The sequence below is a fragment of the Ammodytes marinus genome (assembly GCF_949987685.1).
Source record: "Ammodytes marinus genome assembly, chromosome: 19".
In the NCBI taxonomy this organism is placed as follows: Eukaryota; Metazoa; Chordata; class Actinopteri; order Uranoscopiformes; family Ammodytidae; genus Ammodytes; species Ammodytes marinus.
Genome location: NC_137223.1, coordinates 8,649,339 through 8,665,931, shown reverse-complemented (window position 1 = coordinate 8,665,931; position 16,593 = coordinate 8,649,339). Strand labels below are relative to the sequence as shown.

General features: G+C 39.9%; 1 protein-coding gene across 1 annotated transcript; it reads right to left on the bottom strand.

The window, feature by feature from the left end:
• Positions 1 to 14,853: 14,853 nt before the first annotated feature.
• On the bottom strand, positions 14,854 to 15,867 carry LOC307266259 (uncharacterized protein; the record flags this gene model as incomplete). The annotated part of the gene is made up of 1 exon (XM_080048235.1): positions 14,854 to 15,867. One exon carries the CDS (start codon positions 15,865 to 15,867, stop codon positions 14,854 to 14,856), a length of 1,014 nt encoding a protein of 337 aa, XP_079904361.1.
• Between the last annotated feature and the right edge of the window lie 726 nt (positions 15,868 to 16,593).

Here is a 16,593-nt window from a genome sequence, read left to right as displayed (position 1 = left end):
TGATATTCATATTTTAATATTTTTGTTGACTGATAACTTTTCTTCAAATTATTTGCAAGAATCCTCAAATGAACCTCTGAAGTTTTATGTTTTGGGGCTTGAAGATGCAGATTTCTTGGCTCATCATGTGTTTTAAAAAAGTAACAATTTGGTCTGATTGGGGACCTTAAAGTAAAGGTCAAAAAATGTAACTTCTTAGATAACTACATCACATTTTAATGCAATAGACTAGAGAAAGGCGATACATATTAGTGCTGCTCTGCCTACAGGGCGTCTGCATTAATCACAGGGACAAAATGTCAGTTTGTTTGATTAGTAAGAGGACACTGATTTATTATTAGCAACCTCTTCGGTATAGGCTTATGCTTTTCTCCACTGAGCTACAGCCTAAGTTATGCAGCATGAGAGAGAGAGAGAGAGAGACAGCGAGAGAGAGAGAGAGAGAGAGAGAGAGAGCGAGAGAGAGAGAGACATTAGGAAAGAGGTCAGGCAGGACTCTGCAGGCTGTCCACCCACTCACGTCCTATACAGGACTTTGCTATCTCCACTGGCCAGCAGCAGACTCACACCATGTCAAACCCTGGGAGAAAGGCCTTTGTACGCGCTGACAGGTGGAGCTCGAATGTCAAAGGCACGCATTGTATTATAGAACAATGTTCCTTCAGCAGATGCACATGCAAATACACATGCACCTTCACGTTCAAATTTAGATTTTGAAAGCACACGCCACGCCACACACAAACACAGTGGCTGTAAACAAACATATTTCAACCACCTACCTACAAGTGCACACAAATAATTGCTAACACATACACGGACCGACATACACAGACAGACACACACAGATTCACGCAAAAGCAAACACACAAGCACACACATGCACACACGCACACGCACACACACACACACACACACACACACACACACACAACTTCACCCCATATGCACACAGCCACGTGTGATCCACTCTGAAGTGACCTGCTGTGATCTGCTGAATAATCACCAATTTACAACACCCACATATTAGTCATGTTGGCGTTTAAGATGAGAGCTTGTTCCAGTGCACTTACTCAAAATTGTGCTCATTATCCCTTTTAAAAATAGCCACAATTGTTATGACAATATCCTGCCCGGCTAATGGGTGTTGTTACTAAATCAATAAATTGTTTTCTGGATGCTCATAGGGGTTATTTCCTGAGACAGGGGGAGAAGACGGGTCTATTTTTTAACAACAATTCTAAAGATATTGTGGGCAAGTCGACATACTTGCAAGTTTTTACTTGACTGAACAGACTTCGAAAACATTTTTTTCTGATGCTTGTGTATGTGCAACACGGATTTCTGAATCCTCGGCACAAACTGAAATGATCACAATCTGTGTGGGCGTGCGCTTGAAGAACGTTCCTGAAATTGTCCAGCTGGAGATTCATGATTTATTTATGTGTTTAAGGTTAAAGGAACTTTTCCGACATTTCATTCCACAACGGAGAAGAATAATTAACAAGGCAACGACAGGTTTGTCTCAGAATCCTTACTACATGCTGTGTATGCACTTCAATATTTGATGTGTTGAAGTGTGCAGTGTCAAATTGTGGATCCCGTTTGTATGGATGCTGTGTAAATAAACAGAGTAGATACTGACACTGCTTTACAGTAAATGAAGCAGTAATATCACAGTAGATATGCGTAGAAAGATGGTGTCAATTACACGTTTTTGTTTAGTTTGGGGTATTTAAAGCTATTCCCAAAACTCACGTGTTCCATTCAGCTGACTTCCAGCTCTAATTGCTTCCTGGTGACATATACTGTCATGATGGTATAGAGTTACATGACAGCACAAACACACACACACACACACACACACACACACACACACACACACACACACACACACACACACACACACACACACACACACACACACACACACACACACACACACACACACACAGACCCACCCACCTACACACACAGACCCACCCACATACACACCCGCCTACACACCCACACACACACACACACATACACTAGACGTTCAACACAACCTCATTAGGTTATGCATGATTTTTCTCAAACAGCTGTTTTGGTGTGAGGTTCTTTATTGCTGTTTGATGAATGTGTTGAAAGTGTTAAACTAAGTTATTTTCAGTGAGAGCAGTCTATTCCTCTGTCCAATTCAAATTTCCACACACCATCTGGGTGTTTTTAGATACAAAGTGTGCTATAATCATTTAGCCAAGTAGGAGACTATAATTGAAAGGTCCGAAACCCCGAACACAAAAGTAAAAGAAAATAAAATACAAGGAAAAAATAAATTGAGGAATAAATAGAAGAAAAAAAACAATGAACAAAATGGGAGGCATTCACGCACATCATGGATAAAATGTTGCCCTCAAGACCACATTAAAAGCAGATTATGCCTCGCCTCCCAACGGTTTAATGGCATACTTTATTCTAATGGATTCACATCCTGCGGGAAGGTGGTCAAACACATTCATTCATTTGATAATAAGAATGTGTGTGCATAATGACAGGGCTTAACAGCTCACCCCTCTGGGCCTTATCTCTGGTTGAGAGATATTTTCAGCTGTAGCGGAGGGAAAAGGTATAATCTCCCCCATGTCAAATTCAGAAGAAGAGTTAAAAACATGTTCCAGGAGCATTATTGTGTGCAGAATGAGTTTGATTTTTCTTATTTTTTTTTACAGGAAGCTTTAAAATACTGCGTAGGTGCACACCTGGAGGCACTTTTATTCAGGCAGGGAGCTGTATAAAATTGCAAGACAATAATTACATAGATTAAGTTTGACCTTCTACAAAATAACCGGATGGGATGATGCACAGAACCCACTCAACACGTCCGGAAGAATGATTTCCATATCTTCTTTTCCCCTTAACTTATCACATCTTCAACTCCTATTATCTAACTTCTTGTGCAAAATCCTCATATCTACCCCTGTGGTTTTAGAAGAAAACGGTTTAGAAATAGCTCGGCAAATCTATGGATCCAGCAGATAGCACACTTTCATTATCCCTGACAATGTATTATCCACTCAATGGCTTCGCAGCTGCCTATGCCAAAGATGTCAATGCACAATTGTCAAACCAATTAAATGAATACAGCTCTGCCCTTCAAACTTAAATACTGACCAGAGAAAGTGAAGTGCAGCCTTCTGATGTTTTCTGGCACGTTACCCCTGACTCCATGAAGATGCAAAGAGAATTACAACTGCAAATGGAACATGGGAAAAAGTGAAATGCCTGCAGAGTTCTGGCTTTTCCTAACAAAGATGTGACGTGTTGCAAAGCTTTTTTGCTCCTTCAGGGAGTTGAATGAGGGTTTGCTAATGCTGTGTTTCCTCGAGACGGCAGCAGGGGAATACTGAGTGATAGTTATGGGTGTAACGATATGTGTTTGTGTGTGTGTGTGTGTGTGTGTATGTGTGTGTGTGTGTTGTAGATGTGTGTGCCCGTGAACTCACAGTTTCAAATAAATCTGCAGTGACTATCCATGTAGTGGTTTTATTACCTTTTATCTGCTAATGAAAACACAGATGTGTGCTTAGAGAATGCAAAACTGAATGCAACATTGCTGGGATAGCTATTTTACAAAATATGAACAATAGAAGCCTTATAAGCCTTTTTAAATCTTCGAGATTCCTGAAAACCGTACACCTGAGAGGAATATAGAAAGAGAGGTTGTGTGTGTGTGTGTGTGTGTGTGTGTTCAGGAGTGCAATACTTCCCTCGGTCTCGCTGTAAGCTCAGTATCTTGAGATTAGCCAGAAAAGTTATAGCCTAATTTTTTCCCCCCAGGTTGTTATCTGAGCAGGGTTTTACTGCGCCTTTTTATGTGGGGTACAGACTGGGGCCACTGCAGTGTAATGCTGAGCTTCTGGGAGGTGAAGTGGCATTAAATCAGTAAAAGAAAAGATGAAAAATAGATATCTGTGAATGCTCATATATGCTTTGTGACAGGTCTGATACCTGTCTTATATCAGACCTCGGCTGTTGTAAAAATCCAGCCAAGTATCTGTGTGTAAAGGCACAGGGGGAAAGTTGGCACGCATCGAACGCTCTCTTCTGGAAAATACCTGCCTGCTTATTATTATCTGTTATGCATCATATTTATGAACTAATTATATTCCTTTAATCGGTTATATTCTCTCATTATACTTTATGGGCTTTGTTAATTATCGTCCAGGTGCCTTGGTTATATAGCATTAGATATGGAATAGCCTGCACAGTGGACCCGAGTACAACAAGCTAAAATGCTTGCTACATTGTCATTGTTTGTTCTGATTCTTTTAATTGTACCACTTCGGAACTTAGTTGTAAACTACAATGCCTATAAAAAACGATGTATTGTTACAACACTGGTTTAAAGTGGATTCAATATGTTTTTTTTATATAGAAAAATACACTTTAAAGTGTAAACACAATATTTCTTTGGGTTAAGTTTTGCCACGATACTGACTCATAAAAAGTATAGGACCGTCCAGATACAGGTGTATAGGCAATTTATTGGGTGCACGTACAGTAGCCTAAACCATTGCCATGTTATACAACAGTCCTGGAACAAATAAAATGAATCTTTCATCATCAGGCTATGACTGGAACATAAAAGTTATCAATCAGAAATGGTGTGGTGCAGCTTGCATATATTGCTTCATATTAATCATCTATCATTATTTCTATATAAATCTCTTCCTGTTAAAAAAAAAGGCTGTTGCCATTGAAATCATTTAGAAGAATAAGACGATTTGTCTCCTTGTCAAGGGTCAGATGAAAAGATCAATATCGCTCTCATGCCTATGAGAAATATGAAACTAGAGCCAGCAGGCGATTTAATTAGCTAAGCTTTCTACCATTTGTGACATAACAATTTCTCTGGGAACAACAAGTTGAGCAAAAATGCTGCTCAGAAGAGCTGTGCGGATGGATATACAGTATCATGTTCATTAATGGGCTAATTAAAGAACTTTGGATATAGCCTTGCTAGCTGTTTACTCCACATGCCTGTCTTTAAGGTATAGGCTAATCACCTTCATGCTCTTGTTTTTTTCTTAATATGAAGACCTGAGAGTATTATTGTTGATCTTCCTGTTTAACTCTCAGCAAAACTTTTGAAATAGTCCTTAGAAAGCAAAAATGTAAATTCAAAATATCAATTAGAAAAACCCACAGATTCAGCTAGCTGTGAAGGTCGCAAGTATGAGTCAGCACTATTTCCCTAAGGTTACGTTTGGACCACCTTCCCTGAGATAATGAGAATAATGTGAAATCCCTCCTCAAGGTTCAAGGTTCAAGGTTTTTATTAAATGTCCCACGAGGGCACATTTGTGTACAGCAGGAGAAGTTTAAAGACACACGACAAACAAGACATCAATGGACACAATAACACAACAATATATACACAAGCCTGAGGAGACACAAAGTGCATACAAATAAAGTGCCAAGAAATAAAAATAAAAATAAATAAAAGTCATCAACAACCCAAGATATAAAAATAAAAATAAAAGTCATCAGCAACACAAAATAAAATCAGCATCAGCAGCATTTACCTGCTGCTGGCCGCATTGATTGCCCGGATGGATGATGGGATGAAAGAGTATTTGTATCTGTTTTTGGTGATCTTCGGTACACACAGACGAAGGCCAGATGGCAACAACATGAACTCTGAGTTGAGTGGATGGGTATTATCATGTCGGATGTAAAAAGCTTTCCTGAGCAGCTGTCTATTGTAAAACGGATCGAGGCTCTCTAACTGGATACCAGTGATTTTAGAGGCAGTCTTAACAATTTTCCCAAGATAATTTTTATCCTTGATAGTGAGGTTACCGTACCAGCAGATGACAGAGAAGGAGATGACAGAATGTATATATGCACAGTAAAACAATTTCAAAGGCGTTGCTGGCCCCTCTTGCACAGCATGTCCATGTTAGCATCAAATTTCAGATTATTATCGATAATCGTGCCCAGATATTTGTAGCTGGGCACGATTTCCACAGGCTGGCCACAGATGACGGTGTTCTCGGTGGGATGGGGGCCACGTCTAAAATCAATACAGAGCTCTTTTGTTTTAGAGATGTTAAGTTCAAGGAACGCATCGTTGCAGCAGGTCAGGAAGTCCTCTTCAACCTGGCCATGCCCAGTCTCATCATTATGGAGTAGGCTGACAATGACCGAGTCATTGTGATCTATTGGTTAAAAAATCCAATATCCAACCCACTAGACAAGGATAGGCTTAAGGTGTTAATTAGCTTCTCAACGAGAACATGGGGCTGATCGTATTAAAAGCAGAGGAGAAATCGACAAAAAGTAGTCTGGCATGCTTCTTACTCCAGATGTTTAAAAAGCAGATTAAGAAGAGTAGCAGTTGCGTCCCGGACGCCTCTTCCCTCCCTGTAAGCAAATTGAAAAGGGTCTAGAAGGCTCTGATGTCGCAGAGTTCTGCAGTCCGAAAGATAAACAAGTCTTTTTTAGTTAATTGAGTTATGTAAAACAAAAGTCAGAATCTTGGCAAATGTGTTCATGTTGCTACACAGTCATTTATCGCGTCGGGTCGGGTCGTTTGGATTGTCATTTAGTGGCACTGCTCTAAACATTACCAGCTGCTCTCATCTGGCCTGGTCAGTCTGAAATAACAACAACCTTCATATTTATGCCAGGCACAGTCTCCGGATGAACTTGGACTTTGAAAGACATTTCCACTGACGGCTTAAAATAACTAGATCAAAAGCCAACGTTTGTGTTAGGGCGCCTCAGTTGATTTTTAAAAGCAATCCATACGTTGCATTGCTTTTTAAGGCAAGACAAGGAAAGGCAACTTTATTTATATAGCACAATTCAGGCACAAGGCCCTTCAATTAGGCGGTGCAGAAACACACAAGAGAGATACAAAACAGCTCTACTTTTTATCAATGCTCGCATATAAAGAGTGACAACTAGGTCTGCCTAGTGTTTGGAACAAGTTGTCTGAGTCTCTTAGAACATGCCATTCATTGACGGTCCGAACTTGAGAAATTACAAACTAAGGACAAATATCACTTTATCAGCCATGTTCTAGTGGCTCTCTGTGATAAGTGTATGGACATCTAATTAAGGAAATGGGCCTCAATGCCGCAGTGATAGATCTGACCTGCACGCTGACTGAGGAACTCGCCCCTGCTCGATATTTAATCTGGAGACAATGATGTTTTATAGAGGGGAGAGGGGAGAGCTTGCTGCAATGATTACAATTAAGTTAGGGCTGCAGGTCATTAAAACAAAATGTATTGAGGGTGTCATGGGGATAGGATATACTGTATCTCTGTCAAAGATGTGCTCCAGCCGGCGTTTTCCATTCATCAGACTGTCGCATCTGTGTCTTTGCTCCTTGCTAATGTGTCATTTCACAAGTTAAGTTTCTTTAAACAATGTGATATCCATCTCATGAAAAATGTAACAGCCACAACCTGGGAGATTAATCGTTGCTCCTCACTTTTGAGTCATGAGTCTCTTCAGAGACGAAAGCTTTTGTTTTAAAGATAGCAACGTTTAAAATATTTATGTGCAGAGGACAAATACGTGCAAAAACACATTTTGATATGATTGGGTTTACTTGGAAATGCTGGAGTCATACCAGAGATATTATGAGAACATTTGTCTTTAGTAAACACCATTATTAGGTTTTTAGCTGGTGGTTAGATTAGTAGGCCTGGTTCCTGTCTCTGTAATAAAGGTAGTTAAATAGTTTACAATCTTAGGGAAAAAAATTACCATTGAGAGTTTGATTAGAATAGTAATGCCACCCTTATGTCTGTCATTTAAATATGATACTCCAGCCAGCAAGCAGTTAGCTTAGTTTAGCACTAAGATTTAGTATGTTTTCTTTCGGATCCAACATGACATCCAATATGTTGCTTAGCAAGCTCTAGATGTACTTGTTGGCATATTTGTGAGCACTGGAAACCAGTCTTTATGCTAAACTAGGCTAATTGGCTCCTGCTCCTCAATTACCGTAATCCCTGACATTTCTGAGGAATTGATTCCTTAAACGGAGATCTTCTGTTTGTAGAATCTTTAAGTTGTTACATTTTGTTTTTTTCCTTCATCTCAATGTGCCCAGACAAACAATCGGCCTGAGTCCCTTTCACATGACATATGATCTCCCCCTCAGTGACCTTGTTTCTACATGCTGCATTTCTGCAAACTGCTGCATAACTTAACGCTGACCACCCAAACAACAGGTGAAAGGTCTGTTTTAGGCACTGACTTAAACCCCACTAGACATATGGAGCCAGATGATAATCCACATTAGCTCAGTGTGAAAGGATGTCAGTGAGCAGAAAAAATTTATGGCAAAGGATGTGAGGAGTCATGGATTTAAACGTCAAACAGTGATAAAATACCTTGTCCCCGTATCTTGTGCCTCGAGGTAATTAAACACCCTCTGCTTCGTTTGTCCCTTTGCCTCGGTCGCTAGTTGGTGATTACACACGCACTGTGGGGATCAATCTGCCATCCCTGGAGAGAGAAATTACAGAGTAAGACACAGAAGGAGTATCTACCAGAACAATTTTTTACTCTTACAGCAGCCTCAGATCAAAGCTGCAGGGATCGTACACAGTGCATCGCTGCAGTGGAATATTTACATAGTAATTAAAGAGAGTGGATGTGTAACAGTCAGACGAGTAGGGGAGAACGGGGTTGTATGTCACACGGGTTGGTTGTCACAATCGTTATATCTCGGAACCAGAAGCCAGTCTGTGAAATTTTGGCATGTAAATATACAGAATTGGGATCAGAGGTCACCTACATAGTCTTCTTTGGAGTTAGACTGCTGAATTTGAGGTGAGAGGACTGTATGTGTTTTTCATGTCAAATTGAAAATATTTAGCTCCTCAGTATTTTTCTTCTACGCTTTTACACAATGGGTTTATAACAAAACACTTGTTACCCTAAAAAGGTGTAAAGGGTAAACCATAGTTTAGATTGTGGTTAGCAAGCTAATTAGTTGTCAGATGGTTGTTGGCCTTGATGCTAGCAAAGAAGAAATTCAAGTTGGGGTTGGTCGTCACATTTTTTGGGGGGTTGGTTGTCACATGTTATCCAAAGGCTGCAGCCAGAAAAGGAACCCAATAACGAAATAAATTGTCAAGCTGTATCCTCACTGAAACCCCAGAGAAGGAAAGTATAGAGCAGGAAAAGGAAGCTAGCATGCAAAAGAAAAGAGGGCAACAAAATCAAAACAACCCGGTGCATCCTAAACTAGACCAGCTGCCAAGGCTACAGTAATTTATGTAGGCCTATTTGTCAAACTTGACAATGCAATTAAACTTTCAAATTTAGTTCTACTTTCTTGCCTTCTTTTTAAGATTATTCACAGTAAGATAACATTGTGACAAACAACCCCATAGTGTGTGACAACCGACCCCTTGATGGGGTTGGTTGTCACAATGTGTAAGGGTGTCTTTGATGATTAATTTCTTCTTTATTACAATAAGTTAGAAAAAGTGAGGGGTACACATTTCCAGCCAACACCTTAAGCTTCAATTTAATGTAGGAATGACTATTGAAAGATGTTTAGGTGATGAGCAATTCTCACTAGAGTAAAACGTGTGCCTACTATACCCATGCATGTCATACATCTCTCTCTTCTGTGTCCTTTCCTGTATATCTCTATACTGACTGTAAATTAAACAAAATGCCAAAAAATAACCTTTACAAACGACGATTATCCTACCACTTTGTGTGCCGGCAGGCATTTTCAACCCGGCCTTTAAGTGTTTTGCTTCAAATGCTGTCTGCCAACACCTTTGCACCACCAGTTTCTTTCAGGCGTTACCATCACATTGGTCAAATAAATATTTCATTAGTAAAGGTACCACAGTGTAAGAATAGTAAATACCTTGCATCCAAAATTATGATTTAGTGAAAATTACTCACATTAGCGCCAGCACATCCTTAAAACACCAGCTAAACACATCCATTAGCCAAAATGGTCCATTCAATATATATATTGAATTATTAGATTGTTATAATTTATTTTATACAATTATCTGCATCACTTGCATCTGGTAAAGGTGGGGCTAATTTAAAATACATTTTACAGTCCTGGATATCTCGTGAAGTTTCCTCTGGAAATCAAAAAAGTTTTATCTAACCTTGTGTCATCTTAACCTATATAAAAACTCATCTTAATCTATTTGTCGATGACAAGTTCTATCATTAATCTGATTCAAAGTAAGCGGTAAAGTTCTCACATAATTGTGGTGGAGTAAAACGTACAATATTTCCCTCTGAAACATATAGTGACTTCAAAGTATAAAGTACCAGAAATAATAAAATACTCCAGTAAACTAGTATAATGAAGTACACCATCTGAGCAATTGTACTTAGTTACGTTCCATCTTTGCCCCACTTTTATTTTGGAAAGACAATTTGATGACACATTTTCTAAAGTAACTTTTTTATTATGTAAGCATACAACAACATGCCATTCACCCCCATTGTACCGGGGTGACGGTGGTTGAAAAACTATCAACATGGCTTGATACCACCAGATACAGTAAGTAAGAAAAATGGTATTTTGCAATTTGGGTGAATCAACCCTTTAAACAGAGTCTGTCTTCTAGGCCAGTTGTTACTAATACTGAGTTTCCAGCCTCTCATCAAGTCTCATCAGGTTCTTTGTTAAATCTTAAGCCAATAACAATCTGTGTCTGGCTGAGAATATGACGAATAGAATCCATCAACTGAAGCTTCATCTCCTCTCTTAATATGAGTCATCACCACTTATGTCCTCCATTAAGTCAGTGTTAGTGCAATCAGATCTCCTTTACAAAGTATTCCACTTTGGTCTGCATTTTAGCACGTGACTTGAGATAATGATCGATAAACAGCTCTAATATTTCTTTTTAAGGTGAACTTATATTCCATGAGCTTCATGTCTGTATGTCTGGGGTTATTGAGGGCGCCTCCATAAAAATATCTATTCCTGCAATAAAGTAGACTCAATTTGTGGCAGGGTGTTACACACGGCGTCCATCTAGGAGGAGCCTCCTAATAGCCCAATCCCCAGAGAACACAGGGGGCCATTTACAACAAACAATCATACAGTCGGGGAAGCGACCACAGTCCTCTTAGCTAATAATGAGATATTGCACAAAGCCAGCAGTGCCATTCTTTACCCCATGTTTACGTTGTCAAGAAGAGCTATGATTTATGGGCAGAGTGAATGAGATGAATACAATGAATGCACAAGGTCGTTATGATAAATGAAGATGCAGGTTATTGCATGGGATCGTGCTATACTTTTCCACACTCACCAATTTCAATGGCTTATAGGGCAACATTGGTTACACATGCTACATGGGGGCTGTAGGCTGCAATGCATGATGGTCCTGAAAACACAAACAATATGCTGTCAATCCTGTGTTAAAATGGTGGGAAGGTTGACAAAAAGGGCCTCCGTGGGAGTGTTTTACTGTCGTTAAGTGCTTGCATTGTAATTGCTTTCAGCTCCTGAAGGCTTCGGAAGTGTGACTGTTCTCACCCACCTTCCGGTAAGCTTTTAATGACTAACAACCAATTTTCTTACTTCGGCCTGAGCTCAAACACACACATCTCGTACAAAGGTAAGTGTGACCCTGCAAAATGTCAAGATTGAAGAACAAAGGTGCACCACTGCAGGGAATAGGTGTGTGTGTGTGTGTGTGTGTGTGTGTGTGTGTGTGTGTGTGTGTGTGTGTGTGTGTGTGTGTGTGTGTGTGTTGATGGAGGGCCATTTCGTTAGAAGGGAATTTGTGTTGGGATTTAGTTTCTATTTATTTAATTGTAAATTAAAATCTTTGGAACATCCCTTAACCAAAGTAACAATACTGCAATATAAAAGCACTTTCATAAAGCTTGCATTTAAAGTAACATCTGGAAGGAGTGTTTAATTGCATAGTGAGCGTAAGATGAAAAGATTGATACCTTAAAGTGGACCTATTATACTTGTATGACCTATAAACGTTGTTATAATGATTTATAGTCATGTTTAACCATACTAGAGTATCAAATAATTACGTACATGCATTTAGACGTATTCCCTGCTGACCGTCTGGGGTGGCTGTGCAGAGCGCTAAACACTAGGGCAGCCGGTCGAGAAATCACGTGTTCAAATCGGTTCAAATGTCCTGCCATCGTGTCGTCACGATTCCGGATTTTTCCATGTATGGTAACGTGCTGCTCAGGCAAGCTCCGGCCATGCCCACACCTTCCTGCTCTCAAATCTACCTACGCGCTGCTGAAATTGTTCCGGAAGGAAGGTAACCAATCACAACGGAGTGGGGTTTGCAGGAGGGGGGGGGGGGGGGGGGGGGGGGTGTAGAGAGTTACTGCTGTGAGGGTGAGAGGAAGAGTGTCCCGAAAATCTACGTGGTTTTTTGTGATGTGATTCGTGTCAGGTTGGTCTATAGCAGTTTTTAACAAGAAATTAAGACCAGAAAAGTAGTATAATAGGAGATCTTTAACAATGGTCATCAGTAAAATGTTGTATATAGCTAAAGGCTTTTTTTTTGTGTATGAAGACTGAAGACAGGGGGACACAGAGAACCTGGCTCCTTCTACAGCTTAAAATATCTTCTTACAGGTCCCTTTATGCTCATTAGTGCTATTTAACTAGTTCTATCTTGTTTATTTAATCTGTTCAAAAAAACAAAGACAAACTCCAATTTGCTGGTTTATGGAAAATGATGTGCTATGTGACTATTTACGGACTGGGAGCAGTTACCAGGCAGCCAAAGGAGACTCCATGACGTTGCAATTAATCGTTTTTAATACTTTATGTACAGACTGAAAAAGCAAACTGTAATGTGGAGTAGGATTTTGTTATCTTTGGAAAGAGACAGGCTATTTGCCTCATATTTAACCTACATATATAACAGTGGCATGATTTGTATCATCTATCTTTGCCTGATACCAAATAAGCTTCTTTAGCAAGATAATAAACAATTGCTTTAAATTTCACTTGAAAGTATTGTCAGAAAAATTCACCTATTTATAATGAACCAATGAGCAAGAATACTTTGAATGTAGCTGGATGGGATGTACTGTTGGTATTTTTGTTTGCAATGTAATTTTAACAGTTTATGTAGTAGAGTAAAATTTACCCCACACTTTTTCTGAAGTCCCTTAGAATTGTACTTAGTTACTTTATAGTGAAGCCTTTATATATAGTTATAGTTTATTAATACATTCGTATTGGTGCAGAGCCAAAGAAAGAAACAAATTGAGCAAAATCAACAGGATTCATTGATATAATAACACCTCAAATGAAGCATTGCATTCAGAAATAGATAGAAAACGCAGAAAGTCCACACTGAGAATATAACCTGGAAATATTCACTGAGAGGCATTCTGTGTAAGCTAATACTCTCACATATGTCAGGTAAGTAGTGCACCATTATGTGCTAATGAACCGCTATCAAAGACGATCATGTCTCCGTCATTGCAACACCAAGTCAGAAAGGTCACAGTCCTTTAAACCTTGCCTGTGACCTTTTAGATTTCAGTGTCACATAGTCAGTTCAGTCATCGTTAGCCCACACAGCATGGCTGCGAGCAAGAGAGCAGGCTCTATTCCTAAACTGATCAGGGGGAGGGAAGTTTCATCCTCATTTATCCAAGAAAACGAGCTGTTTACACACATCGGAGCGTGTGGGGATTCGCAAGACCAGATGGAGAGTAAATGCCTTGTCCAAAGAAATGCAGCAGTTGTTAAGTTGTTAGAGAGTGCGTTTGTGAACTTACCCCCCATAACAGATGTTTACACCCAGAGGGAATTCTCATAAATGGGAATTAGGATTCGGACAAGCAAACCCACTTCCTCAACCTTTAACCTCCAGGGTACAATTCAGAAAGGTGGAATGAAATAAATACATCAAGCGTAAAAAGAAGTCCTTTTCCTGCTCTTTGGGGAGTATACAAACAGGGTTTAATTTTCATAAGTAGGTTCAATGTAGAGGCAATGGTTTATGTTTTATAAGAGTAGTAAATAACGTTTGGGTTGCACTAACTGTGATCAAGGCTTGAGGACAGGGGTGTGTGGGCAAGCAGGAGACACACACACTGCAAGATAGAGAGAGCTAGAAAGAGAGACTTAAAGAAAGAGAGAAAGAGATTTAAACATATCGGGAAGAGGTCAGTTGGAAGACTCAGCCATTGCACTGCCCACACACTCCCACATGCTCAACATCATTAAAAACACTGGAAACGATGCCGCAATCTGTGATGCAACCATCAACTGAAAGAAATGGGAAGGATCAGTTGTAAGTAAGTAAGAATCTATGGTAAGAATCTTAAAAAACACACCAAGGACACCACTGAAGTCCATTTGTTTTCTTAACTGTGCTCTTCATTAATGAAGACACCATAAATTATTATGAAGACGTCATCAATCATTTAAGAGAGAGTGATTAAACCTCTAGTTGGTCCATACTGTGAATTATACTCATTTACCTTGAGAGTATGTGTCTCACAGATTGTTATATGCATATAAATCAGAATATATTGGAATCGAGGTTTGCTTTAACACATTTCGGGTTGGAAATGACTGAGTAAATGGGTTCTTAAATGAGTTGCACTGTCTGTTCAGCTCAATACTTTGACAATCTATTTAGTATGTTACGCCACCCAGTGGGCTGGACAATATCCAAACTATCAAGAGATCGAGGGAAGACCATAAGAAAACAGTGCCAGGAAAAAAGATAAATCATAAAGTTTTATTTCCCCCTTTGACACGTGTGAATGATATATAATTTGAATCATTTTTTTACAGGGATGTAGAGGGTAAACGTAAAATAAGAACTATATATTTCTCCACCACTAATTTGGAATCAGTCCAAGATCACTGCCAGTAAGAGAGACCACTTGTCGGTTTTTAAGAGCTACGGGCCCTGCACATGTCACATCCTCCAAAAAGGTGACATCTTCAGGATGATCAGCGAGCCACTTCCACAGATACTCCATCTTCTCATCGCAAACCCAGGGGTTTCCTGTTAAGATGATTCGGAAAGAGGACTTTCTCTCATCCAGCAGCCCTAATGGGAAATGCTGCAGCTGATTCTGATTGAGCAGCAGAAGGTCAAGTTCTCGGAGACCGCGGAGGAGGGTCGCCGGAATCTCTTGGAGCTGGTTCTCCTGGAGGAACAGGTGGGATAGTTTGGGGTTGTGGGTGAAGATGGTAGGACTCAGGGATCTTAATTTGTTACCAGCAAGGTTCAGTGACTCCAGGCAGGGCAGGTTCTTCAGGGTGTCAGGTTGCAGGTCTTGCAGATCGTTGTCACTCAAGTCTAGATCCTCCAGCTTGGGCAGCTTCTGAAGCAGAGCTGCGGGCACACCTTTTAAACGGTTTCCAGACAAGTCCAGCATGGTAATGTTGCTGTTGTCAGGAAACCACTCGGCATCTGCTCTTTCAAGGAGATTATTCTTCAGCACAAGACTACTGAGTGAGGCATGGCTGAAAACTTTCGGAGGAAGATAAACCAGCCGATTACCCGTCAGATCCAACAAGTCCAAGTGAGGTACGTCTTTTAGTAGATCTGATGGGAGATTCTTTAGGTTGGTGTGAAACAGCTGGAGGTTGCTCAAAAGGGGCATAGCACTCAAATGACTAGCTGTAATACTGCTCAGATTGGTGGATTGGATAGATAGTTGAGTGGTGTTCGAGGATAAACCATTTGAAGGGAAATGAGTGAGGGAGATTTCGCTGCACACCACCTCTAGACTGGATGGAAAGGAACAGGAGCACAGATCTGGGCAAGAGTGGGCTCCTCTTTTTTGGGAACTGCCTTCAGCCAGTGCCGTGAAAGCCAGGCCCAGGAGTATCCACAAGTTCATCATGAAAGCACTGCATAAAGAAAACATATACCGTATAAGAGAAAGGTCCCTACATAATCAAACTACAATGTGAAAATCTGATGATAAAATCCGTAATCCTACCTGCAAGGCACAGCAGAATCCTTCTGTTTTTGATTACGGACCAGATTTCTACAATGTTGAGTACATTTGTACCCACCAGTGAGTCAGGACAAAATGTTGCAAGAGGCAAACAAACCTGAGCAAACAAAACCAGCTCATCAACTGGTGAGTGGTAACTTGTTTTTGTACTTTAAAAAAGTTAACACACAAAATACAATATTTTACCTCTTCTAGAACATTTTGATTATATGATGATGACATTTTGGTGAAATAATGTTTGGTATTTCAAGTGTGATTTGTAAATCATTGATCTGTGCACAAGTTAAACAAGTGAGATATATAGACATATGATGGTGTCTGTCAGGAAGACCTTCTCCTTGTTCTTCTCAAGCCACCTCTAGAGGTACTCTGCCCTCCCATCACACACCCGCGGGTTGGCCGAAAAACAGCTAAATAAACTAGGACAATGTTTACATAATTTGGTACTTTGGATTTTTTAAATGGGGTGAAGGAGGAGGACAAGGGAGGTAGCATGTTAGGAATAAGTAAATATATGTGGTCACCAATTTAAAATAAGTTGGATTTGATTTATATTTCTGGAAAATGCCAAACTAAGCTAAGATACTATTATTTAGATTCATATTG